Genomic DNA, 27,102 nt, shown 5'->3' with positions numbered 1-27,102 from the left:
GTATTGCAGTCACTTCTTGTTTGGTGCTAGGTTTAGAACCAAATCTTACTTTATATCTACTCCTAGCAATGGAAGGGAGATTGTCTTTTATATTTCCATTTGCATTTTAAAGTGGCATGCTGTGTACTTAGATTAATTCATTAGGTCTCTGTTTGTAAACAACAGAATCCTTATTTGGCTATACAAAGTGTCAAAGGAAATTTAAAGGGAAAGTGTTGGAAACACAGATAAAGAATCAGATTCCATAGAGGATATATGAGCTGCTCCAGAGATCAGAAAATAAGGAAAAAGAATCTCTCTCTCTCTCTCTTCCTCCCTCTCTTCCTCTCTCTCTCTCTCTCTCTCTCTCTCTCTCTCTCTCTCTCTCTCTCTCTCTCTCTCTCTCTCTAGGGCTCTCATTTGCCTAGGCTGACTTTGAACTCTCCTTGTAGCTATGAATGACAAGGAACTCCAACTCATCCTCCCTCCACCCCCCAAGTGCTGGGATTACAGGTTTTATCACCATGCCTGTTTTTATGCTGTGTTGAAGAGCCCAGAGTTTCATCCTTACCAGGCAAATACTCTACCAAGTGACATACAGCCTGAGACACTTTTTTTTTTTTAATTGTATTTCCAAGAGATTTTTTTATTAGAGATTTTCTTTATTTACATGTCAAATGTTATCCCCTTCTCTGGTTTTCCCTCCAAAAACCCCCTATCCCCTTTCCCCTTCCCCTGCTCACCAACCCACCCACTCCCACTTCCTGGCCCTGGCATTTCCCTATACTGGGACACAATTTCCAAGAGATTTTAAATGAATGGTTTAGCCTGAGCCGTAAGTCAGGAACTTTGAAGTGGCTATGGAAGGACTGGAGGCCTTGAGAGTTATAATGAGTAACTTTCTTCCTATTGGGGGGCGGGATGGCTACTCCTGAAATAAATATTAAATTGTAATACTAGGTAAATGTTAAAGTACCCTGAGCAGAATAAACCACACATTACTTCAAATTATTATGGATTCTGCTGATAAAAATTAGGACACACTTTTTTATCATTTTTTTAAATTTGTATTTAGTTAGTTGAGTGTTATTTAGGTAGTATTACTAGACCAATCTTTTTAAGAATTAAAATGAATGATACAAGTAAATTATACTTAATCAGGATCATTTTAAGGTTTTATGGGTATCAATGTTCTCTGTAGCCACCATCAGCTACATGAACTAGGTTCCTGAGAGGAAGGCTGAGACTGTATGGGAAAGATGAGGAGAGAAGAATGAGACTAGGACAAGTTACTGATCAAGACCCAAAGTTTACTTTTTGAGTCTGAATTTAAAAAGGGGGAAGTCCATCCCCCAACACTCCAGTCTCTCCTTGCTTTGTCAGGATTGCATCAGGAAAACAGGTTCAGCCTCTGAGCCAGTAGTGCATCCTGGAAGAAACAACAGATGTGGCAGAACAATAGACTTTGCCTAGGCCTACTGTAAATCTCTATAACATAAAAGCAAGTCCTGAGGATTTTTTCCTGCTAACAAGACATCATCTGTGTAATGAACGATGGATGTATATCATTGGCCATTGCTGTTTTACAGGCTGAATGGCTTGTGCCACAAACTTTTGACATAAGGCAGGACTATTAGCCATGCCCTGAGGAAGAACTGTCCATTGATATCTTTTCATAGGTTCCTTAAAGTTAATAGAAGGAACACTGAAAGCAAATCTTTCACAATCCTCAGGGTGCAAAGGAATCGTAAAGAAACAACCTTTCAAATCTACCACAATTTTATAATATCCTTTAGGAATGGCTACCGGAGACAGAAGCCCAGGTTGTGAAGCTCCCATAGATGCCAGGATTTCATTAACCTTTCTGAGATCTTGTAAGAATCTCCATTTACTGGGTCTTTTCTTGATAACAAATACTGGAGTATCCCAAGGAGACTGAGATTCTATTAAATGCCCTGCCTCTAATTGCTCCTGCACTAGCGAAGAGGCGGCTTCTATCTTTTCCTTAGATAAAGTCCACTGATCATCCTATACCAGAATATTATTAAGCCATTGAATTTTATCAGCATGGGATGCAGGCAAGATAGTGGTCATTACGGAAATAACCCAATCCTCCCAAGTTAGAGTGAGGCTTAAGACTTTCATATGTCTTAATGCCTTGTTCTTCCTTTACTAGCCCCTGACCAGGCAAAAATCCTTGTCCTAGCATCTGCTTAGTTACTGCCTCATTTGGACTATACATTATAAGGCCCATCTGTGACAAGAGATCTCTTCTCCAGAGGGCAATAGGCAAATTTGACATAACATAAGGCTGAATTTGTCCTGAATTGCCCTCCTCATCTCTCCAGGTTAGAAGTTCAGAGCTTTGTATTGGGTTATTGGCATAACCAATTCCTTGAAGGTGAGTAAGTGTATCAGACAAAGGCCAAGTTGAAGGATTAATCTTGTCCTCTAATAAATGTTACATCAGCTCCAGTATCTACTAATCCTTCAAAGCTTTTTTCTTCAATTATTAATTTAAGGTTAGGTTTCTTACCAGTAATAGATTGAACCCTCTACACATCAGAGGAACCAAAGCCACTCTGTCCTTTCTCACTCTTAATAAATCTAGACAGTAGCGGATGCAGGGGAACTAAGATAAGTTGAGCAATTCTTTGGTTAACAGGTACAGTTATAATATCATGAGGGGAAGCAGCCATAATTTTAATTTCTCCCTCATAATTATTATCTATACCATCTGGATAAATCTGTAGTCCTTTTACAGTAGAACTGCTTTGTCCTAAAAGAAATCCCCAAGTTTCTGCAGGTAAAGGTCCAAAACCTCATAAGCTATTTTGTATCAAAAGGATTTTCTATTTGAGAATCTCCATGAATTCTACTAGCTGCTTTTAGTAGCCTATCCACAATGTCCTGGAAAAGCTCATCAGGGCCCTGCTGAATACTGGCTAAATTTTCACTGAGATCCCCTTTAGTTGGTAACTGATTCCAAGCATGGCAGGCAGCCATTGCAACCTGTGCATACACTCCAACAGGAAACCCAATCTAATTAGCATTGCCTTCATATTGACCTTCTCCTAAAAGCATGTCAATATGCCAATCTAGGTTACCTGTCTGAGCATTCAAAGCAGCAGTTCTCTTACTGGCTTCATGCCATTCAGTACTCCAAAGTAAGAAATCTCCTCCTGACAAGGTAGCCTTACATAGAGTCTTCCAATCTTGGGGGATTAAATTAGACTCCATCACAGTATCCAATAATTCTTGTGTAAAAGAAGCTGTAGGGCTATTCTGTGCCACAGCTGTTTTTAACTCCTTTATCACTTTGAACTCCAAAGTCTGATAGTGTCTGACTCTATTGTTCTGCTGGTCAATTATCTCAACTATAGGGAAAGCTAGCACATCAGATGTATCCTGCCCTTTTCTGAGAGCCTGACTCACAGCTCTTTCTAGCGGTGATTGGTATATCTCAGAATAGCTATTTTTCCCTGTACTTGACACCTATTTTAGCTCACTAGTCAACTTCTGCAACTTAATTTCAAACTCTAAATTACTTACTTGCATGTCCATTTGAGTAGCACCTCCTGCAGTAGAGGCCATAGGCAGAGCAGAAGGTGTGAAAGGAGACCAATCCTCATCATAATATTTGGCAACTCCTTTTTCTGAATCAGCCTCCTCATCTAAAATTAGCTCATCATTAGGCTCTCTATACCTTTCTAATTTAGGGTTGAGAGGGCCCTTTTCTGAGAAAGCCCTCTCTGGCAGGCATTCTTCCTCAGATTCTTCAAGTTCTACCTGGGCACTATCTGATGCCTGTGAGGTCTCTTTGTCAATAGCATCTTTTATGATCGCCCAGAGGCAGAGGGTGACGTTATCTGCCTGGGTGTTTCTCAGAGCTTCTCCAATTTTCTCCCAGGTTCTCTTATCAAAGTTCTTTCTCCATGGAACCATGGGCAGCAAGAATCTATCTGATCTGAAAAGTCTTCTAGTAATTGTTCTTCACACCCTACTTCTCTCACATGAAGCAGCACTTGAAGGCTGCGGACAAATGCATGTTTTAGAATTTTCCACTGTCAACCTCTAAGTGGGATCAGCTCTGGGTCCCAACTTAGCCCATATCCTGTCACCCCTTCAGCAACAGTTTCAAAAAGTTTAAGGCCAGTGCTAGCATGAATACTATATGCTGCTTACCATGCAAGATACCATCTTCTTATGTTTTCTGTGGCGCTCTACAGAGTCAGTGTTTCCCTCAGTCGGCCCTTACATGTTCAGGTCCCATGTTCCAGGTGCCACATGTAGCTGTCAGCAGCTGCAGGAACTGGGTTCCAGAGAGGAAGGCTGTAGCTGTATGGAAGAGATGATGAGAGAAAAGCAAGACTAAGAGAAGAACAAGACCAAGACAAGTTACTGATCAAGGCCCAAAGTTTACTTTTTGAGTCTGAAGTTAAAAAGGGGGAATCCCATCCCCGCCCCCCCCCCCCATGCCAGGCTCTCATTGCTTTGTCTCCCTCCCTCTCACCCCCTCTCTCTTACACACACACACACACACACACACACACACACACTAACCAACTAACCAAGATGAGAACATTTAAGATGGCATCCGCAATAACCACAATGTATCCACATTGTTTTACTTCCTCTCTCCAGCATGCTTGGTCTTTAACAAGAATGACCCTTACTCAACAGCAGGTATGCTCTGATGTGGGTCAAGACGTGTTGCTTCATGGGAAACCCTTGTGTGTTGCTCCCACAGATTCAGACCACATGACTCTTCTACTCTTTATTCAGAACACTGATAGTACTTCTTTGGCCATCCCTAAGAGGCACCATGAAAGAGTCTATTTTAGTATTCAGCCACAGAATTCACAATCACATTCATATCCTAAATGTCTTCACCCCTTTTTTGTTTTTGGCCTGGTATTATCATCGTACTTCAAATTCTGTCACTATGTTTTTTTTTTTTTTAAGTTTTATCGTAACATGTTTATTTTAATTTTATCCCTACCTACGTAACTTTTACTCTTGACTTGTAATTACAGATTTTAAATTTATTATTATTATTATTTCATTAATTTTATTTTATTTTTAGTTTGAAAACACATACAGAGGAACACATGCACACCCCATGTGTATCTGTTTTTCCATTCTGACTTCTGGTGGTATTTAGCTGACAAGATTATTGAGAAAAAATCTTAAATGTCTGTGGATAACTTTATGTGTTTCTTGTTAAGATTCCTAGTCAAGTTGAGAAGGCACTAGAAGATTACAGACAAAGAACAATGGTGCAGTTTATGAATATATATCACTTTAGTTAGACTGGCATGAACAAAAGACAGAATAAAGGCATTTGATTAAACAGATGGCACTCTGTCCAACATAGAATCTGAATAGCTAAAGGGATAATTTAAAAAAAATTATGAATAACCTTCACTTACATTATACCTAGAGTCCACATAATTTGCAAGGTATTTTTGTCATGTTTCTTATAGAATTCTTTTCTGTTTTCTATACAATTATTGCTATTTTTTGTATTTGGCAAATACTGGTAAACCTTTTAAGATATATTTCAAGAATTTCAAACTGTATTAATTTTCATAATTTCAGTTATGTGTTTACTGAAGCTGGCTAACTAGCTCAGTTCATTAATTCTGCCAGTGAGTTGCAGAAGGTTTGTATTTGCACTGCATAGTCATGAAAGGATGGTACTAAAGATATGGATGAGTGAAGGAGAAATTAATAAAAGTACATGGATCTTTATAAAAATATATTTATGTAAATAACAAAAGGACATTCTCTGTGTCTTAATTTTAGGCCTTTAGAGAAACAAATCCTGAGAAAAGGATTCAAGCACAGCAAACTTATGTGAAAGTAAATTGACTCCATAAAGTATCTTTAATGGCATAGAAAAATGCAGTAGGGACAGGATGGAAATTAAAAAAAAACACACTGTCATGGCAACTCATAAAAATAATGAAGCCAAGTTTCTCAAAAACTAGATTTTCATACATCAATTGCCAACCCCTTCCCCCCACCCCTCCATACCAGCAGGGGTTGAGGGCCACTCTGCAGGGGTCTTAAGTCCCCAAGACTTCTGGATTAGTGTCCAGAAGTCAACAGATTGAAGCCCTTTGCTAGGAGAAGCTTTGAGGCAATGAAATGCAAATACTGGCACTTCTGAGTCAAAATGTCTAGAAACAGGAGAGCCTCGGATTCTGTTCTACAGTGGATGTGAATAGGCTCTGAATCCAGCAGCTTTAGTTTGTAGATTTGAAAAGAGAGAAAAACACATACCTACATTAAATATTAATTTGTATGTGTTTCCGATGGCTTTGAAGATCTGGCATAGCCATTCATATTCAGATAGGAGTTTCTTGAGCTCTGTTTTTCTTCTTCTTCTTCTTCTTTTGCTGTGAAGTCAGTGAGCAAAATGTAGATACTGTTCTTAACTCTATTTCCAAATCAGAAATTCAAAGTGTAATGGAAAAACCCAGTGGTTAGAATGTGGATTGGAAGCTGAAAAGTGAGAAGTTTACAGGAGATTTGATGACTTCTGACATGCGTCATCGGGAGTCAGGAACCTGGGATTCCTGTCATTGCTAGTGACAATGTAGACAAAAGGGAACAGACAGTGTGGAGATTCAAAAGATAAACAAATAAATTAAAAGTTAAAAATGTGTTGATCTGGTGTTACGGACCTATAATAGTTAGAGCAAGGCGTTTATAAGCTCCAGGCTAAACCTAGGCAACTTAGTGATCCCCTGATGAAAAATAAGAATAAAAGAGTTGTGGTGGCAATAGGTCCAGCAGCTGTGGAGCTCTAGCTTTATGTGCATGGTGCCCTAAGTTCAGGCACCAGTATCATAAAATCATTGTTTTTTTTGTTTGTTTGTTTGTTTGTTTACAAAAGAAAGAAAGAAAAGACAAATAAATCTCACATGATCCAGCAAAGCCACTCTGAGTGTGTATCTAAGGAAGTCAAAGCAGCACCCCAAAGAGATGCCTACTGTCTGCACACTTGTGTCCATTGTCATGTTAGTCATAAGGTGCTCATACATCTGTAAGTGCTGTGTATATGCCTTGGGTTATCACACTGAGCCCTATTAATGTGTACAGGGGCCATATCTTAATAAAAATAAAATATCCCACACTACAGCTCATGATGTAGTTTGTGTGTTGATATGTGTAAGGTCTGTGATCATTTGTCACGAACCAGAGCCCCCACCTATGTCCTGTGTTCTCCATAAGGAGCCTGACTGAAGGTTAGTCTGAGAAAATTCATGCTTTGGAAATGGGTGAGGAAGAGAGACCCTGCCTCCTGCCCCTTAGGCAGAAGACTGACACTGGCTTCTAGAATGCCAAAGGCTCATCCATAGGTGTAAAGAAAAACCTGGCTGACAGTTAAACTCCAGGACAGAAGAACTTTGTAGATAACTTGTGCATGACACATTATTTGTAAAAGAAACTATATTATTTTATCTTTTGGTTTTTAGTCTATGAAACCATGTTTGCCAAGAGAGAAGACTGGCAAGGCCTAGAAAGAAGTGAGCTGCTGAAATACTTCAACGACTGTGGTCATTTCCCCACCCAGACCCAGATCGATGAGTACTGGGACCTGCTCCACAGATGTGAGTGCTGCTGCCTGCAGTCCTTGTCCTGCTTTCCTTCTCTCCTGGCTTCTCCTCTTCGTCCTCTCTTATTTATTGTTCAGTCATGTATATTCACTGCATATTGCATTTTATTAGATAAGGATGTCTTCATGCATGCAAAACTTTTATGTTGAGCCCATTCTCCCATGTCCCTTAACATCTGCTACACCTTCAATTCCTTGTCCTCAAATTTGTATCTAATCTTAATCCACATAAGAAAAGGCAGGTTAAAAGAAATTAAATTGTATTTTAATTGGAGAGCAGAAAGAGGATTCCAGCTTTTACTTTAGAATATATATTTTGATATATCAATAAGTTGCATCTAGCTAAGTATGCAATTTCTTTTTCAAGTGATACAACTAATACTTAGGAAAGGCGATTTCAAATGAATTATTTTGACTCTTGGCTTCAGAGGATTCAAACACATAATGAAAAGGGAGTGAGGAAAAGAGAAACCAGGACAGAGTTCCACAACAGGACTCAGTGCACAAGGCTGTGCCTCAGTGAGGTATTTCTGGAAATTTCCAGAACATCAGTGTCAGAACTAAAGCCTTCAACAGCAAGACCATGAGGGGGCATTTCATTTATAATAAAATTATACATAATATACTTAACCCACAAAATTTTAAAAATTGTTGCTAAAATGTTTCTCCTGGGTAGTTAAATTTGATACTGATAAGCAAATTCAGGTTTACATGCATAAATATAGTAAGCTAAAGCAATTTTACAATTAGAAAATAATTTCTTGCTTGGTGTATAGAACTGTGGTAGAGTTTGCCTAGCATACATAAAGTCTTGAATAAAGTCTCCAGCAATTCCAGAAAAGGTAAATCATTTTGTTCCAAACAGAAAACAGATAAAATGATAGAATTTTCTGATACTTTAAATAATATATATCAAATAACATTTTTCTTGTCTCAAATCAGTAAGAGGGAATATTGTGATAGGTATGAGAAATCTTAATGACTAATTACAAATTTTTCAGCCCTTTTCCCCCCCATACTTCCCCCCCATACTTATTGAAGTCTAATGAACAAAACTGTTTGAGGGTTATGATGTGGTGTGATATGCCACATATTGATGGCCAACACCTCTAGCCAGTCTATCCGTGGTTATCTATAGCATAAGGGAGTTCCCTTATGCATACATCTGTATACATGTGGGAGGGAGAAGAATTCTACTCACTTAAAAAGTTTTCAGTAAGCCATACAGAATTATTAATTTTTTTCTTCCTCTCACTAAACTTGTTTTTAAATTATGCTGTTATAGTTTGGGTTCCTTATTCATTACATTAATATATGTGCCTTTTAACATTGCACTGACTTACCACTGGCAACATTTTCAGAATCAACAAATACATGGGATTATGTAGGATTTTTCTTTTAACATCCTAATCACTTCACTTAATACAGTGTCCACCAGTTTCATGTATGTTTTCAAAGTGATACAACTCCATTAAAACAATAAGTCTGATTCCCTTGTTTACATAGACTGTATTTCTTCATTTTCTCCTCTACTGATGGACACTCAAGATGATTTCATGTCTTAGCTATTTAGAACATTTTTAAAATGGGCATAGACTGAGGAAATTCATGCTGTGGAAATGAGTGAGGAAGAGAGACTTTTTGGTATCTCTTTGCCATGATGATTTAATTACCTTGTTCGGAATCATAATAGTTTTGTTTGACTTTTTTTTTTAACAGTTCCAAATTGTTTCCTATAATGGTTGTAACAATCTACATATCTACCTAAAGTGTTCAAATACTCTCACTTCCCACATCTGCAACATTTGTCTCTTGTCTTGTTGGTGTGTTGTGGTTTACATTATATATTATACAATATAGCATGTGTGTAGTAACATCTCAGTGTGCTATTGATTTGAATTTCTCTGATAATTAATGCCGTTGAGAATTTTTTTCTTATTGTTGGTTATTATAAAAAAATTTTAAATGTCTTTTTGGGTCCTTACCTACATTTAATTGAAGGTTTTGTGGGCTTAGGATTTTTCATGAGGTTTTGTGTATTAAAACCTCTCACAGATACAAATTAACAGTATTCTACCCCTCTCTGGCTACCATTTCAGCCTGCTGGTTCTTGTGTTTTCCATGTGTCAGTGTATTAATTTGATGTAGTCTTACTATTTACTTTATATTTTTGTTGTTTGCTTTGGTGGTGGTGGTGGTGGTGGGGTGTTCAAAACATCCCAGCCAATAATATATAAGACAGCTTTGTCCTCATGTCATCATCTAGGAATTTCCTGGTCTGAGAAAATGACTACTACATTTCTAGTGGATGATTTGTATATACAACACAGGCACACCTTTATTATTTTATCTGCAGATGTCTACTTTCCCCAGAATCACTTGAAGATGCTACACTTTTCTTGTTGTATTCTTAGCATTGTTGTTAGAAATCAGCTGCCTACAAATGTGTAGGTTTGTTTCTGGACTATCTGTTCTGTTTCATGAGTTTATAATATGTTTTAGGGCTGTCCCACATATCTTTGAAATCTATAGACTTTACTAATTTAAAATCAAGAAGCATAATGTCTCCAGTCCTGTTTTTCTTTCTTAATATTGTTTGTCCATTTGACATCTTTTGTAATCCTATACAAAGTTTAGGCATGTATGTTTATTTCTGAGAGGTCATTTTAAGTATTGAAGTGACTAAAATAGTATCTTGTGATTAACTCCATTTTTGTGTCTCCGTATACACTTCCTAGCCCTTTATTGCTTCCCAAGAGCTATGTTCATCTTGGCAACATATTTGGTATTATCTTTGATCATGACCATGGTTCACATGTACTAACCAAAAAATGTTTGTATAAGCTAAAATAACTGATGAAAATATAAATTAAATATAGTTGTTATGTTTTATCTGAAATAGCTACTATATTCTGCTAAAACATATATTACAAAGAATAATGTAATTGTGATCTGTGTGGTCTTTGGACTTTAAAAATGCTCTGACCATGAGCTTTGGCAGCAAGAGTCTTCCTGAGGGCCTATCCTGCTCTTGGTCATCTACTTAAAAAAAAAAAAGGATCTAATTTGTCTTTATATGCATGGTGCTCTGTAACTTTATGACCTATACTATAATAGTTTCAAAAGATTACATTAAATATGAGTGTAATTTGGGCAATGTGAATGTATTTATAGTAATTCTTTTAATCCCTAAATGCAAAATTACTTTCTGTTTATTTGTGCTCATCATTTATTTCATCAATATCTTATTATTCTCAATGAAAAATATTTCACTTTCTTGGTTCAACTTATTTTATTGCCAATGGCTTACTTTTCTGATGTCATTGTAAGTAGAATGATTTTCTGCTGTGTGTTGCTTTTCACTACCCTGCCTACACTCTGGAAATGGGCTGTGCTAACAGTCCTACCCAGCTTCTCTTGAATCCACAGACAAAAGACACACATACAGTTGTTCATTTTCAATTTGCCATCTTGGCACAATTGCTGGGCGCTACTCTCTGCTACCTGGAAAAGCGGGCCTTTATCATTACTCTTAGCTCTGCACTTCCTACCTGCCCTAACTTTAGTTGATCATTTGAATCTATTCCCTGATAAACATCTCTGACCACCCTCCTATAGGAGTGACCATAGCCCACCGCTCCTCCAGAGACCTCACATGGGTGCCTGGTGAACTCCTTCCTCCTCTACTGCATCTGTCTCCTTTTCCTCCAGGGACCCAGAAGTTCTGTTGTACCTTTCACCCAGCAATTGACCTATGGCTTTCTTTACTAACAGATCAAGAACCAATTGGGGAATAGAACCTTATCATCAGAACCACCCCTACAATTTTCTTAATTTATTTTTCTGATATTTTATCACTTTTGTAAAAAATCTTTGTACAAATGAGTGCTATGGCTATCTGACATATTTAATGATGATGGACCCATAATTCAATCCAAGAAAAACAATATTTTAGGATGTACTTTTTGATACAGAAAAGGTGGTCACAAAGGTTGGATGATTTTTGAATATCAATACTGAATCTTGATTTTAGTTTTAAATGTCTCTTCCTTTATCTTTAGGAAAATTTACCCAATTTTCTTCACCTTTGATCTTTGTCCATGCTGTTGTACTGCTGTGACTATACTTAGAATTAGTTTTTCAGCTTTTATGACTATTTGCTTACCTGTTATCATAGGGATCTGAATTACTTTAAATTTCATTGTCTATGACTAGCTGTTGGAGTTTTTAAAACATTACAAAATACCGAATATAGAAAATGTGGAAAATATAATATATAAAACTTCCAATAAATTGCAGTTGTTAATATGTAAAATCTTTCTTTCTACCCTCTACTGTGCATATAACATTTTAATTAAAATCAATATTTTTGCAAATTATGTACACATCTGTAATTTTACTTTATAGTACTCCTTTTTCCACAGGATATACATTTATTCACATATGATCATTTTAAAATATATTTACTTATATATATAAGTTGTTTTATTTAAAATAATTTAATTTTAAAAATTAAGTGCAGCAAAACAACTATTTCACAACTGAGCAGGTATTAGTATTCAAAACATAAGATTTCCAGCTTAATAGCTTCACAGTGTGGTTTTATTTGTTGATTATTTTTGGGTGTAGCCATTATTGGAGTTTACTTCCTGGTTTGACAATTCTGTTTGGTAACTATATGTGTTTAGGAGGCTGTTTATATCCTCCTCCTCCTCCTCCTCCTCCTCCTCCTCCTCCTCCTCCTCCTCCTCCTCCTCCTCCTCCTCCTCCTCCTCCTCCTTCTTCTTCTTCTTCTTCTTCTTCTTCTTCTTCTTCTTCTTTCCCTATTCTAGAAAAGTCAGAATATTCAGGCCATTGTATTGCTGTGAGACTTAAATGAAATTATTCATGTGAAATATTTGACATTTGACTATAAGTTTTCAATAAGGGTTAGCTGGTATTTTTTGTTATTGTAGTTACTTTTTTTAAAATTTTTGCTTTGAAGCTGTTTAAATCTTGAATCTTTTTTGTGTATTGACTCATTTCATAGAGAATTTAGACAATTTGCTTTACAGATTTTATCTCTCTCTCTCTCTCATTTTTTTTTTGTTTGTTTGTTTGTTTTTTGAGACAGGGTTTCTCTGTATATCCCTGGCTGTCCTGGAACTCACTCTGTAGACCAGGCTGGCCTTGAACTCAGAAATCTTCCTGCCTTTGCCTCCCAAGTGCTGGGATTAAAGGCATGTGCCACCACCACCCAGCAGATTTTTATCTCTCTTGATAGCATAAGAGTTTTCTGTCATTTGACAGAGAAGGACAAGGTGTAAAAGAGACTTCTGAATTGATTTATGAGACTGATGGTTTAAACTGAGTCTCTTCAATCTGAGTGATGGTTATTTCATCTTGTTTTGTGAAAATATCTCAAAGGCAGAACCACCTATGTTAGAGAAAGATATTGGGTATTAGACATAGCTCTGTGGTGAAGTACTTGCCACTAGTATATATGAGGTCCTAGGTCAAAACAAAATGGTGCCCTTCCCACTCCAACAACTGCCAACAATGTGAGCAACTTTGCATTTTACTTTTTACAGACTAGCCTCAGTGAGTTTCATAATAAGACATGTTTTCTATAAATGGTGAGTCTAGTTAATAATTCTTATTATTTAGAATATTCAAAAAAGCATAAAAACCTGTGTTTTTTCATTTCCTAAGGTTAGGGAACTTTCTTTTTTATTTATGTGTATTTCGGGGTGTGTACACATGTGTTTGTGGAGACATATTCAGAGGCTAGATAAGTGTCCTGTTTTATGACTCTATTCTCTGAAGTGTAACAGTAATATTAATATGAATATAAGAGCTGGCTGGTGGTGGCGCATGCCTTTAATCCCAGCACTTGGGAGGCAGAGGCAGGTGGATTTCTGAGTTTGAGGCCAGCCTGGTCTACAAAGTGAGTTCTAGGACAGCCAGAGCTATATATACACTGTCTGGAAAAAACAAACAAACAAACAAACAAACAAAAAATACGAATATAAGGAGTAAATTAATACAGGGCTGCTTTTCTTTATCCTACTGAGTTCCCCAATAATGACACAGAGGGTCCAAGATTTATTTAACACAATGCCTGGGCAGTCATTAATCTATTTTAGTCTTCCAAGCTAATCTGGCTATCTCCCAGCTAAAATATCTGAGATACATGTATTTTAGTACTGGTCTGACCCTCTGGGCTTCAAATGTATTTTCCTATGATGTTTTCTTTTATTGACAAGGCTCAGCATAAGTTGTAGGCATTGTCTACACAAACTTGAGACAGGGGATTCATGACATAAGCATTACAATGTTCTGTCTCGATTGAAATAAGATCTGAGGGCAGAGAAATCAGCATTTGAATAGCACAAGGATATTCTTTTACACAAGGCACAAAAACATTGTATCTACACTGGAGCTATCTTTTCTCACTAAACTTTAAGTTCATTGTCTTTTAGTTAGGTTGGTTGACAAGGAATTTCCTGTCCTTCTCTTGCACCCTCAGTGCTAGTGTTATAGGTGCACCTCTCACTTTTTATGTGACCCCAAGTCAGGTACTCATGCTTGTCTGGAAATTATCCTTACAAGATGGACAAACTTTATCTTCTAGAAAATTGCCATGTAGTTTTATTTTGTTTTATGTTTAATTAAAATGCTCTGTCCCATTAAAGATTCCTTTGATGCCCACAATATCTACTGGAAGTGAAGTTAGCAATGGAAAAAATCAAAATCTGGGATAATTTATGGTCATTTTGTCACTCACATTATTTTCAAGAAAATCTGACTGTATTCATCTCAATTGTCAGTCATTTTTATCCATACTGACTCTGATTGTGAGTGATAGCTTAATAGATGCAAGCTACATGTAGAACATTTAATCTAATTCACATGTAATCAGTTCAACTGATTAACTTCTAGCATGTGATATCAAATAGTCAGATTCCTGAAAGTCTTTGTACCTCTAGGTATTTTTAACTTTTTGTCCTTCATTATTCTTACTATGATGATAACAGCGGGATTGTAACTGAAGATATTACTTTGAAGGTTTTCCTTTGGGATAATGAAGTGTTCTTGGGCTGTATTCATTTTATTTTTAAATGTCTCTTCCTCTGTTCCTCAGGGAAATTTACCCAATTTTCTTCCTCCTTGGACTTTGTGTCATACTTAGAATTACTTTTTTCCATCAGGGCTCAGGATCTTACAGAGACTGAGTGACAGTGGGGGAGTCTATGGATCTGAGCTTGGTCTTCTGAATATATGTTATGATTGTGCAGGTTGGTGTTTTTGTGGGACTCCTAACAGTGAAAATGAGGGTAGTCTCTGATTCTATTGCCTGCTTTTCAGACCCTTTTCCTCCTACTGGGTTGCCTTGTGCAGCTTTGATATGAGGGTATGTGCCTAGTCTTATTATAAATTGTTATTCCTTGTTCAATTGCTATTCCTGGGAGGCCTGTTCTTTTCTGAAGGGAAAGAAAGATGAGTGGATCCAGTAGAGCAGATGTTTGAGGAAGGGACTGGAAGAAAGTGGAGAGAGAGGAAAGCACAGTCAGAATGTAATATATGAGATAAAAACAAACAAATAAAACTATAAAAAGATGTCAGACAAGCAAATAATTGATGGTGAAATAATATAGAAGAATGAAGATTTAACTTGGGGCAAAACTATTAGTAAATAACATTAGAATAACAATATATAGTCTTTGTGGCTGGATTTTTACAATGTTTGAGGTTCATTTATGCATTAACATGTATCTGCACTTTGTTCTGTTCTATTAATAATATTCTAGTGTGTGACTATGCCACATCTTGTTTACCTAGCCCTTGGCTTAATGGCTATTTGGGTTGCTTTGTCTTTTTTTTTTGCTATTATGTTCTATGAACATCTTATTATGCCTTTATTTGCATTTCCTCAGTAATGAGTTAAGAGCAAACATCTTTTTATATTCTTGGTAGATATTTCTTTATCTTCTGTAGAGAAATCTGTTAAAATTATGTATACCATTTGAATGGGAACTTTAGTTTTCTCATATTATTGGTGTTTTTCTGATATAGTACCTCCTCTGTCAAATACATAATTTTCATGATATTTTTCATGATATCTATCTATCTATCTCATTTATTGTTACTTTGAGAAACATAGTCTTTAAATTCTTTATGAACTCTAATCAACTCAGCTGTCCAGGCAATCTCTGCCAATTGTTTAAATTTTGGAAGCTGTGTCCTTGTGCATCATTCCCTGTTTATCATATTTGTCTGTCTTCTTGAGGTTGTAGATGAGCCCATCGTGATCTATATTTGTGCTTAATGTGTTCCTAATCTCTATAATGCATCTTGTTACTTTTCCTCTATTTTCTTGATTGTCATTTTTTGATTGCCACTGTATTTTGTTTGAATTCTTTATGGCTTATGGTAATAATTCCAATGTTTATCTTAGTAGCTCTTTCAAGACTGTACTAAACCTAACTTCTAAAGCTATGATTACTCACAGCCTGCATGTCTCATTTTATGTTGTTGCTAATAATGAATACTGGATATTCTAGGTACAGTGTTATCGTAAGTATGGAATCTTACTCAGTTCCAAGGTTAATTTATTAGTTTACACTTGATTGGTGGAAACAGATTCAAGGGAACCTCCTCATAGGCTGTCCATTCCTCTAATTATTATTTAACAGTGTGTGTTTGTACACATACATACATAAAAGAAGTCAAAGAGGACCTCAGATGACCTGTATCTGGAGTTACAGCTGCTGACATGGATGCTGAGAACAGAACTCTGGTCCTCTGAAAGAACAGCAAACATTCTTAATCCATTAGCTGTCTCTCTAGTCCTTGGTATTGTTATTTTAGTTCTTATTGTTGTTGTTAATGATGTTGTTATTGTTGTTTGAGTGAGTTTTCAGAAAGTTACTCTGTATAGTGCCCAACTAAGGTTGGGCAAAATATTCACTCAGATACTTTGAGTTCACAAAGTTTTGGCTCTTGCTTGCAGCTCTGTGTGAGGGGTGGAGCTCACATTCAGTGGTCAGTTTGCATGTCAGCCCCATGCTTGATGTTTACTAGTAGTCTAGAGTGCTTCCTTCTGAGTCATTTGATTTCTCACATAGCTTTGAAAAGCTTTCTGTAGCTTTTCATTTCCAGGGTTTTCTATTACATTCATGGAGGAGCTCTCATTGATTCCAGCTCAGACAGAGCTTTTCTGTATATTTCTTACACTATTTCTTTTTCTTAGTGTCAATACCAGTGACTGTTAGTTCTCATTGGATCAAATCAATTTGGCTTTAAATGATAGCTTGTTAGGAAAAGATAATTTGTATTTGAACATTTTAGTATTTGTTCAGGGATTTGTATTCTTTCCAGAAACTAGTTCAGTAGTTATACTTTTTTTGAAAAAGAGAATGCTTGGAAGAGTGGATATAGGCAAATGAACAGAACATTTAGCACAAATCTGAAAGTCAGAAATGAGGCAGCGAAGATGATTTAGCCATGTGGCTACAGTTAGGAAAATGTTACATCTTCCAATAACAAGCAATGGGAGTATTCCTTCAACAACCATTCTCATGCCAGCAGTGAGCTGAGCCACCTGACCTGTTCTGATGTGAGCTTATTTAGAGGGATTTGGGATGTTTATGTCATATAACACTAGCTCGCTGAGGAATAATTGGATGTCAGCCCATCTGCTAATGGCTCTAACCCTAACTCCTGCGTGTCTATGTGTATCATGATCCAGTTTTCTAGCATTGGGTATTTGCTGATGCTTTCTGCCTTGAGAGAACATAACAGTGAAGTGAAATGCCTGTAGTTTTGATAAGGGATAAGGGATGTTTCTCTTGGTTGTTTATGTACTCGTGTGTGTGTGTGTATGTGTGTATTTGTGTGTACATACATAGGAGCAAGAAGTTGAAGTTATATCTCATCCTCTATCACTCTGTACCTTATATTTTGAGATTTTATCATTGAACCCAGAGCTCACCATTTCACTATCAAGTGCCCAGGATCTGCCTATCTGTATCCTCTCTGTGCTGAGGCTACTGATATGTGTGTGGCTGTTTCTTGCTTTATGTAGAAGCTTGGGTCTGAATTCAGGTCCTCATGCTTGTGCATTGAACTGTTTACCATTTTCCCAGTGTTGCCCCCACCCACCCAATGTATTTTTGATGAAACTGTTATTTATAAATACATTCTAGAAACTCCTGTTCAACACTATAGGAACAGTCACATGTAACTGGACAAATGCAGCCTCCTAAGTTTTATTCATAAATGTGCCAAGTGTGAAGATGATACAAGTGTTAATCATGGCTTCAATCTTGAGATCAGAGAAATTATAGAGAAGCTAAGGCATGAGTTGAGGAAGTGTTAACTAGATTGAAAACAAACACAAATGTCTGTAAATAGAAGGAGGATAGTACAACTTAGAATTTTCCAGGCAGCTGGTTCCTCTGACTAGGAGTATATGTAGATCTGCTGAGTAAGTGGAAACTTCTGGATAAAAGCAACAACAACAACAACAACAACAACACCTGCCTTGTCATTTACTGGGACACAGTTGATGGTGGTTGCTTTGCTCTACAGAGAGGCTTTTCATTGTTTTGAACATAAACAACTAACCTCATCCGTCTACTGAAAAAGTAAATGCTTCCAAATGTATATTCCAAATAAAATGTTGGATGTAAATCAATCATGTTCCAGTAGGAATTATTTAAGCATTTTCCCTTAAAGCTGTACATTCCTAGAGAGACTCAGCACCAAGCACTTGGGAGCAAATACCAACCCTAAGGATATCTGTTATGGGGAGTAGAGTTTCAGGCACGAAATCATGCTTCTATTCTAAAACTGTTGAGGTTTTATTTTTTAAGAAATGTTCTTGCCAATGATTTTTCTTCTACCAATTGTGATGTATTTTTAGTAGGAGCATGGACCATTGTTTAGTTGACAGTCTTCAATGGTTGGATACAGATGAATCTATTTTAGTATGCGTCTGTCTTCTATTGAGGTTAGCACAGGTATATACATTAATGTATATACCTATATGTAATTATAGTAACACTAAAAGCTTTCTATATTGAAGAGAGATCTTAGATTTTTTTCCATTTTTGGTACATAACTCACAGCATTAATTACAAAAGACTTCCACTTTGGTATATGCAAAACACTTATTGGTATAATTTCTAGCATCATGATTTCTATGTAACAATAAAGACTTAAGTGAATCCTAACCAAGACTTTACATATTACTCTTTAAATCAGTTTAAAGTGAGAGCCAAGAGATTTGATAGTAAGAGAATTAAGACCACTAGATTTTTTAAAGTAGGAAAGAAATTTGAATCTATTAAAAGATATCCTTTATACTATTATACTCACTCATTGAAATTCTAGGAGGAAAAGTGCTGGATCCTTCCATGTACTTTTTGGTATAATGAACTTCTTGCCTTTTAAAAGTCTATAAAATGAAAGAATTATTATTTCTGGTTCCATTAAAAATGTAGGAAATTGATTTATTTTGATATGAAAACTTTCAACTCTGTAAGTGATCTCTACAAGTTTCATTTTATAATTTAATAAGGTTTTCTTAACCTCTTTCCCTAGAGATCTTTTAATACTTTGCTAGATTGATTTCTAGTCACCTTATTGTTTTGTTGCTGTGGAAATATGAAAGAGAAACAGTTCTCATGTAGTGTTCCTCTGACTGGGTTCTGAGTAGGCACACAGATGTAATCTTTAAATTTCCTTTTTGTATAACTCAAATATGTTTAACTATTTTTATGGCATTTTCCTGGTCATTTTGTCACATGTACAATGCAGTCCAGGCACCTTTCCTGGTTATTCTGTCATGTGTATGATGCAGTCCAGGCATCTGTGTTGAATTCTGTTCCTTTCTCATGTCAGCTTCTGCTTTCCTCTTGCTCATTCTACTTCAGCCAGAAAAACAACTTGACTTTTAAAAATGCAATAATTCTTTGCACTTTCCTCTGCTATGTAGAGCTTCCTTCTCTTATGGATCATTTTGAGAGGCTTTGACTCACACATCTAGTTAACTATCAACTGCTCTTCAGGACCGTTCTTGACCTCCATCATGAAACAGACCACCATATACCCTCTTCCCATTTTCTTGCCCCACTTTAATAGTTAATCTTTTATTCTGATATATGCTATATTATTTACTTTTAATACCAGTCTCATCTACTAGATTATTTGTTACCATTACGCAGAGGCCTTTCTTTCTATGATCACTGCTAATGATTGAGTTCATTATGGTAGTATCTTGCATATGGAATGAAGAGAAGTGACTGTATTACTAATGACAAGAGAATAAAAGGCATGTGATAGTTCTAAGATGAGAAACATGACACGAAAACTCCCTTTTCCTTCCTCTAAAAAAAAGTACAAGAATAAATTTAAAAGTAGCCTACATCTCTCCATAGTATATAGTAAAAAACTAGACTGTCTGCTTATGTTTTTTTCTTGCATTGACTAAAACACCTGTGACAACTTGAAGCCTTTGACGCACGTGTACAGTATTGTGCAGATGGTTCTTTACTTTCCAGATGTTCTGTTTTGTTGATATGAGGGATGATTTTGGGCAAGAAGATTATCTGAGATTTAGATCTAGTAGAAAACACAAAAACAAAAGGCAATAACTTAATGAATATGTATCTAGCTGTCATTATCTATTCTCTATTTAGCACACACATATTTATTTGTAGTTATATCTACTGACATCACAATCTACAATCTATTCTAAAGTCTAAGAGTCTCTGGGCTGAGAAGTATTGGTACCAGTTTCACAAATCTTGTGGACTATTTTCTTTTATGTTACATAATTAACTCTCACATTTCTGCTTTTGGGGGTGATAAAATCATATTCTTGGGAATGTATTAACAAAGATTTTTTTAGAAGCCTCTTTTTAACAAAAGCTTTTAAACTTGATGCATGCATTTAATATAATTGATACTACTTGAATTGATGCAAAACTCATACTTAGGAGCAGCAATAATGAAAGATGCTATTCTCTTGGTAGCAACAAGATGAATCTATGATATTTTTCACATGTTAAGATTTTACTAAAAATTATTTCCTCTTTGTTTATAGGTAGTAACATGAGTAATGTCATCTCTTCAGAAGTAACATAGGCTTTCCTCTCAAGGATCTGCATGATGTGTTAATTATGTGTAAAGTACTTTTCTAACTCATAACAACTGGCAGGGAAAGATTGTAACAGACATATATACCCTCTTCTCTATATGACATACACACCAACTTCTCTAAATGACATATACACCAACCTGAAACTACACAAAGTGCTGTGCTATTGTTACTTTTCTATTACCATGACAAAAGACCATGACTAAGACAACTTATAGAGGAGAGCATTAATTTTGGGTTTCATGATTTTACAGGGCTACAGTCCAAAGTCATGATGGTGGGAAGCATGGCAGCAGGCAGGCAGTCATGGTACTGGAGCAATAGCTGAGAGCGTGCCTCTTGAGCCAACCATTAGAATGTGGGCATAGGTGAGATTGGGACTAGTGTGGGTTTTGACCTCAAAGCTCAGTCCCAGTGACCCACCTTCTTCAAGGACATGACTCCTAATCATTCCCAAACAGTTCCACCAACTGGGGATGAAACATTCAAATATAATCCCATGGGGTTCATTTGCATTCAAACTATCACAGTCATTGTCTTTTTCCTTCTTCTGCTTTGTTTGCTTTGTTTGCCCCCTATCAAACAGCCTTCTTTTTTCTTTCATTTTCATTGAACAGATATTAATAAACCTTTTAAAATGCATTAATCCCATAGATACATAGCCATAAACTAATAAAAGTATGATCTGTTTATGACTTACTTCAAAAGGAAAGACATTTACTAGATTCATTGCTAAAATAAATATGTAATTTTGCTTTTATAATATTGGAGAGCATTTGGGGGTGAGGTTCAAACTGGTACAGTGGAAACTCCCTTAGAATCACTGAGGATGACCCTAGCAAGGACTCCTAGTAATGGGAGATACAGAGCAAGAACTTGCCATCTTTTGTAGCCAGGCAAGTCTACCAGTGATGGGATTGGATCACCAACCCAGTCACAAAACCTTTGACCTACATGTCCTTGCTACAAGATGTGCTGAGGCAATGGTGGTACAGAACCTGTGGAAGTGGACAACCAATATCTGGTTTAACTTGATCCTCACACAATGAGAGAGAGCCCATGCCTGGATGGCCAGCAGCCAGAGATTAGATAACCAAGAGACCTAAGGTAGAACCAAACATGACTGCCCAAAATATGTGTGTGTGTGTAAAATTATTTTTAATGATGTTCTACTATATTTATAGATTGGTGTCTAATACAGTCAGTATCAGAGAGCCTGCCTCTGGCAGCTGGTAGAAATTGATGCAGAGACCCACAGCCAAACATAAGGGGGGAGGGCAGAGAAAGCAGGTTGAAGATCTCCATCTGATCTCTCCTCTCCGAGCTCAGGGAACCCCACAGAACAGGGAGAGGAGGAATTCTGGGAGGAGAGGAGTTGAGGACACCTGGAGAACAAGGTCTTTGAATCAACTAAGCAGAATTCATGGGGCTTCACAGAAACTGAAGTAGCAATCTCAGAGCCTGCATAGATTTGTGCTAGGTCATCGACATATGTTATTGTTGTTGGCTTAGTGTTTTGGGAAGACTCCTGACAATGGGAGTAGGGGGTGTCTCGAATTTTTTGGCCTGTTCTTGGGTCTCTTTTTCCTCCTACTGGACTCCTTACCCAGTTTCAATGCAAGTGTTTGTGCTTGATTTTATTGTATCTTTTTATGCTGTGTTCACTTGATGTTCTTGGGAGGCCTGCTGTTTTTCTAGGGAAAATCAGGCATTTATTTGTGGGAGAAGAGGTAGGAGAAATTGGAGGAGTGGAGTGAGGGGAAGTTGCAGTTGGGCTAAATATAATGACATTAGAGAAGAATAAATAAAAATTAAATGGATGTTTGAATGAAAAGAAACTAATAATAATTTCTTAAATATTATGAAAGCTGCCAGTTTTTAAAAGTTCATTTTATGCAATAGGATTAGACTCCAGAGAAGAGACTACATACTGGCTACCATTCTGCCTTAGTCTTAATAATCAAATAATATTCCTTTTTAGTATTGAAGTACTTTTTCTTATTAAATAGCTCGCTCCTGCTGGCTCATAACAAAAACACACCTCCTACTGTTTATTTACATTCCTATGAATGTATTGTTATACAAGATGTCTCAATAAAGAAAATGGTCACCAAATGCTATGTTTTTGGCCACATTGGAAAATATTTTTGCCTGGCAGCAGGGCCAGTTCCTTTATTAGCCTATATGTAAATCCTAATCTGATTTAATCTCTCCCTCTATTTTCCCTTTAGCTGGGCTTTGCAAGGCTGCTCTAAAGTTGCAGAGCACTGTGTGACTACAGAGCACTGTGTATAAAGATTCAGGGTATAGGAAAGCTGTAGCTTCAAACCTTGACAACCACAGCAAGCTACTCAGCATGAGAGCAGTAAAATGCCCTTTGGATGTAAGCAGATAAAGTCAGTACTGTGAGACATCTGAGGCCAGAGGTCACCTCAATGCCATCAAAGAGACTCATCTACTGTAAACCTACAAGAGATGACTCATATCTACTACTACCAACCACACATGTTGATAAGCAAGCATTACATAGGCAGCACAACAGCATCTCCGCACACTTGTGACAGCGTTGTTTTCCTTCCTGAAATTGTATCTAACTCAAGAAAGAAGAACATGGAATCATCTAGTTTTCTCCATCACTAAGGGACAAATGCCACCTTCAGAATTTTTCTCATCCCACTGATTTTGGAGGAAAGTAAGACAGTTTTCTGCTACTTGAATTCCTTGGGCTTCTTTCTAATTAACCTAATTCAGCTCATCCCTTTTTCCCATTACCAAAATCTTCTGGGTCTTCTGAGGCAACGAGATAACCTTTTAACTCATCTTCCCCAAATGTGACAGAATTATATTTTTTTTCTACTTGATAAGATGGTGACAGGTACGTAATGCTTTTGTGTCTTTTGGGAGATAAGTAACTTTATGAAACCCTTTATTGCCTCAACTCAAAGGACTGGTTAATGATGACTGATAAACTGTGAAGCCTGGAAGATTTTGGGGTTCTCGATACTGCCTCAGTTCAGAATGCTGAGTAGCCCATATAAAATCAAGGTATTATTTTGTTAACCTGACTAGAGGTTTTTCTATTCTATTTTTTTTTTAAAAACCAACTCTTTGTGTTATTAATTCTTTGTATTGTTTTATTTCTATTTTACTCAATTCAGCCCTGATTTTGATGTCTCCCCTCCCCACATACTTTCTGGGTGTTGTTTGTTCTTTTAGAAGGCTCGAAGGTACATCATTAAGTTATTAATTTGAGATCATTAATTTTTTTATATATAGGCACCAGAGCTATAAATTTTTCTTTTAGGAGTGTTTTCATTGTGTCCCATAGGTTTTGCTATGACGTATTTTCACTTTCATTCAGTTCTGGAAAATTTTAACTTTCCTTCCTGATTTCTTCCTTCATGTAATTATGATTCTATAGTGTGCTGCTTAGTTTCCATAAGTTTGTGTACTTTCTGTGGTTTCTATTGCTGTTGATGTGTGGCTTTACTCTTTTGGGTTCAAATAGAGTGTAATTTCAGTTTCCCTCTATTTTTTGAGACTTGCTTTTTGTCTTAATATGTGGTCAGTTTTTATAGAGGATTCCACAGGATTCTGAGAAGAATGTGCATTTATTAGTGTTTGGTTAGAATGTCTATTGATATCTGGTTGGTTCATTTGATTTATAATGCCACTTATATCCAGATTTCTTTGTTTAGTTTTTTTTTCTTTCTTTCTGTATTACCAGTCTATTGGTGAGCATGGAGTATTAAAGGCACCCACTAGCTCTGTGTTGGGATCAACCTGTGGTTTTTAGATCTTGCTGCATAAGCTTGAGCAAGCTCTCCTTTTAATCTTATTCTACAAATATAGAATGACACATAACTGAAAACAATAGTCATTTACCTCTCATATTTCCATGGTGGGCTGTCCATCAGGGGACCAGCAAAAATGGACACCCAGTGAGTGATTGACCTCTTCCTGGTCAAAATTCAGGAAAAAACTAACAGTGGGGTTCTTAATATACAACATAGTCCCTACACCTAGGGCTCAGAGAGCACCACAGAGTGGGGTGGAGAGATTGTGAGAGCCAAAGGACCAGGGTTCTGCTATGAGATACTGTCTTCTGTGTATATATCAGGGAAGCTACACCCATGAAATCTCAATAATATGTTTCCTAAACAAGACCTGTGTATTGATAACACCAGTTGACATGCCAAGTTAATTAGGGAAATCTTATAATGACCAGCTCCTGATAAAGAATCATATAAAATCAATGGCTGCTGAGAGATGGAGAATCTGTATCCTCATTAGGTTACAAAATTTCAAGGGGTCAACCCTAAACACAAACATATGTAAGCAGCACTAACCAGACTTGGCACGTTTTATGTATGTATACAATATGTATTAGTATGTATTCATGTGTGAGCTGTGTGTATTTGTAACGTTAGTAGTTAAAAAAATGGGGTCTTGATTTTGAGGAGGTGATGATATTGGGGTAGAACTTGGGGTGGGAGAGGTAAAAATGGTGTAAATATAGTTCATACTCATATATGAAATTCCCAAAAAATTCATTTAAAAATTCCAGAGATAAAAATGGCATAAGATTCATATGGATGGGAAGTACATAAAACAAACAAACAAATATGATAGAAAAAAAAACAAAATGATACAGGATCAGTTCCCATCTTTTATACCTTATTGAATCTTTTTCTTCCCTGTGATTGACTGAAAAGCATGGTTACAATGTGCTTGGGTTTCTAGGACTTTACATAATAGAGTTGGCATACCTTAATTTTTATTTTAGTATTATGTCTAATTAATATTGATCAGCCCTTTGATCCTTTGACAACCTATGTTCTCTTTGGCTGTGAAATCCATGTACTGTGATTATGTGTCAACCTAGTTCTCAGTCCCAAAACCTTTTAGTATTCATCAAATATTTGATTAACATGGTCTAATAAAGCATATAGCATGCAGAAGCATGGAGCTTAACACCACCATGATTTTTACTTCTATTTCTCTCATTAACACTGTGAATTGCTTCTCCAAAATAATTAAAACCGATAATTGAATACACTAGAATAACTTTAGAACATTAGTTTAATTATTCCAGTATTTTCATTTGGAAAGACTACATTATTTGTTACAACTTTATGCATAAATGTGCCCAACCCCATCTTTCATTTTATTTCAGACTTATTCTTTGAGAGTGGATATTTGTTTTGTTTGCTTGTTCTTACAAGGGTTACTAATGACTCTAAAGCTATGTTGACAATAAGACTATAAAGATGGTTTAGGAGTTATAAATAAGATAATCATACTAATTGTAGAGGTCTCATTCACCTTCAAAAATTGACTCATTATATTAGCATGCAACTCTTCTATTTTTCAATGAATATGGTTTTAATTATTTTATGTTCTTTATGGGTAAAATATGACATGAACTCATATTTTTAAAGCCTCTTTTTTTTTAATTACAAAAAAAACCCCACTAACTTTCTCTTCTAATTGTAAGCTTTAGGGTCCCCTGGTAAGTTAAAATATGTTTTGGATATACACAATTATTTGTCTGCACCAATTTTAGGTTGGGCATGGCATCTAGGGCACGACTGAGCTATTTATATAGCAGAAAATAACTAGAGATATTTTGTGGACTGGGAAATAGAAGCCTAAACAAGATATTTTAAATGTTTATTAAATCTCTCTTGTTTATATTCACATAGCTACCTAAGTAATCATGCTGTAGGAAGCTGAGGGTATCTTTATTAAAACCGTTTTAGTTCAGCTTTATGAGATAAAGTTATTCAGAACACCAAATGACTACAGTGACTTCATTTTTTTTTTGAAAACATATATTTATGAGAAGCAGCAAGGGCCTCAGAGGAAATTGCATAATTAATATTTTAGGAGGTCCAGGGTTCACACAGTCAGCAGTAATACGTGTTGGTTGGGTCATAACTCACACGAATACTTGGATTTCATAATTGGAGGTTTTACCTCCAACTTAACAGATCAATTCTATGGGCCATATAGCATCTGGTGAAAATACTCAAATAATTTCAAAGAAAAATAAATTAAATCTAATATGAAAGGTCAAGGGCCCTCCATTTGAGAATTTTTTCACGTTAGCCTAAATAAATATCTGTAATAAGCAGTTTAAAAAACGCCACTAGCTACACTCCATAGAGCCGGATTTCTTAGTTCAGATTTGGAAATAGAAGCCATATTGTTGTTGAAATAGTATTCTGTTTTGCTGAAATACCCATTTGTAAATCATTTTTACCTTCCTTTGATGTTTCCAGTTCCTGATTTGACACTTCCACCACAACCATCAGACATTGTACACTTACACTTTCAAAGAGAAGTTATC

At 36.4% G+C, this 27,102-nt stretch overlaps 1 protein-coding gene across 1 annotated transcript in view; it reads left to right on the top strand.

Annotated features, from left to right (window-relative positions):
• Iqcm (IQ motif containing M) overlaps positions 1-27,102 on the top strand; it is a 513,003-nt gene that overhangs the window by 308,618 nt on the left and 177,283 nt on the right. The window contains exon 12 of the mRNA XM_021170291.2: positions 7,467-7,601. Within this exon, the coding sequence (XP_021025950.1) occupies positions 7,467-7,601 (135 nt within the window). The remainder of the gene's footprint in view (positions 1-7,466; positions 7,602-27,102) is intronic.

This window comes from Mus caroli, unplaced genomic scaffold, assembly GCF_978045245.1.
Source record: "Mus caroli unplaced genomic scaffold, Mus_caroli_1 scaffold_10, whole genome shotgun sequence".
Taxonomy (NCBI): domain Eukaryota; kingdom Metazoa; phylum Chordata; class Mammalia; order Rodentia; family Muridae; genus Mus; species Mus caroli.
The sequence above is the reverse complement of the archived record's forward strand: the minus strand, read 5'-3'. Positions and strand labels throughout refer to the sequence as shown.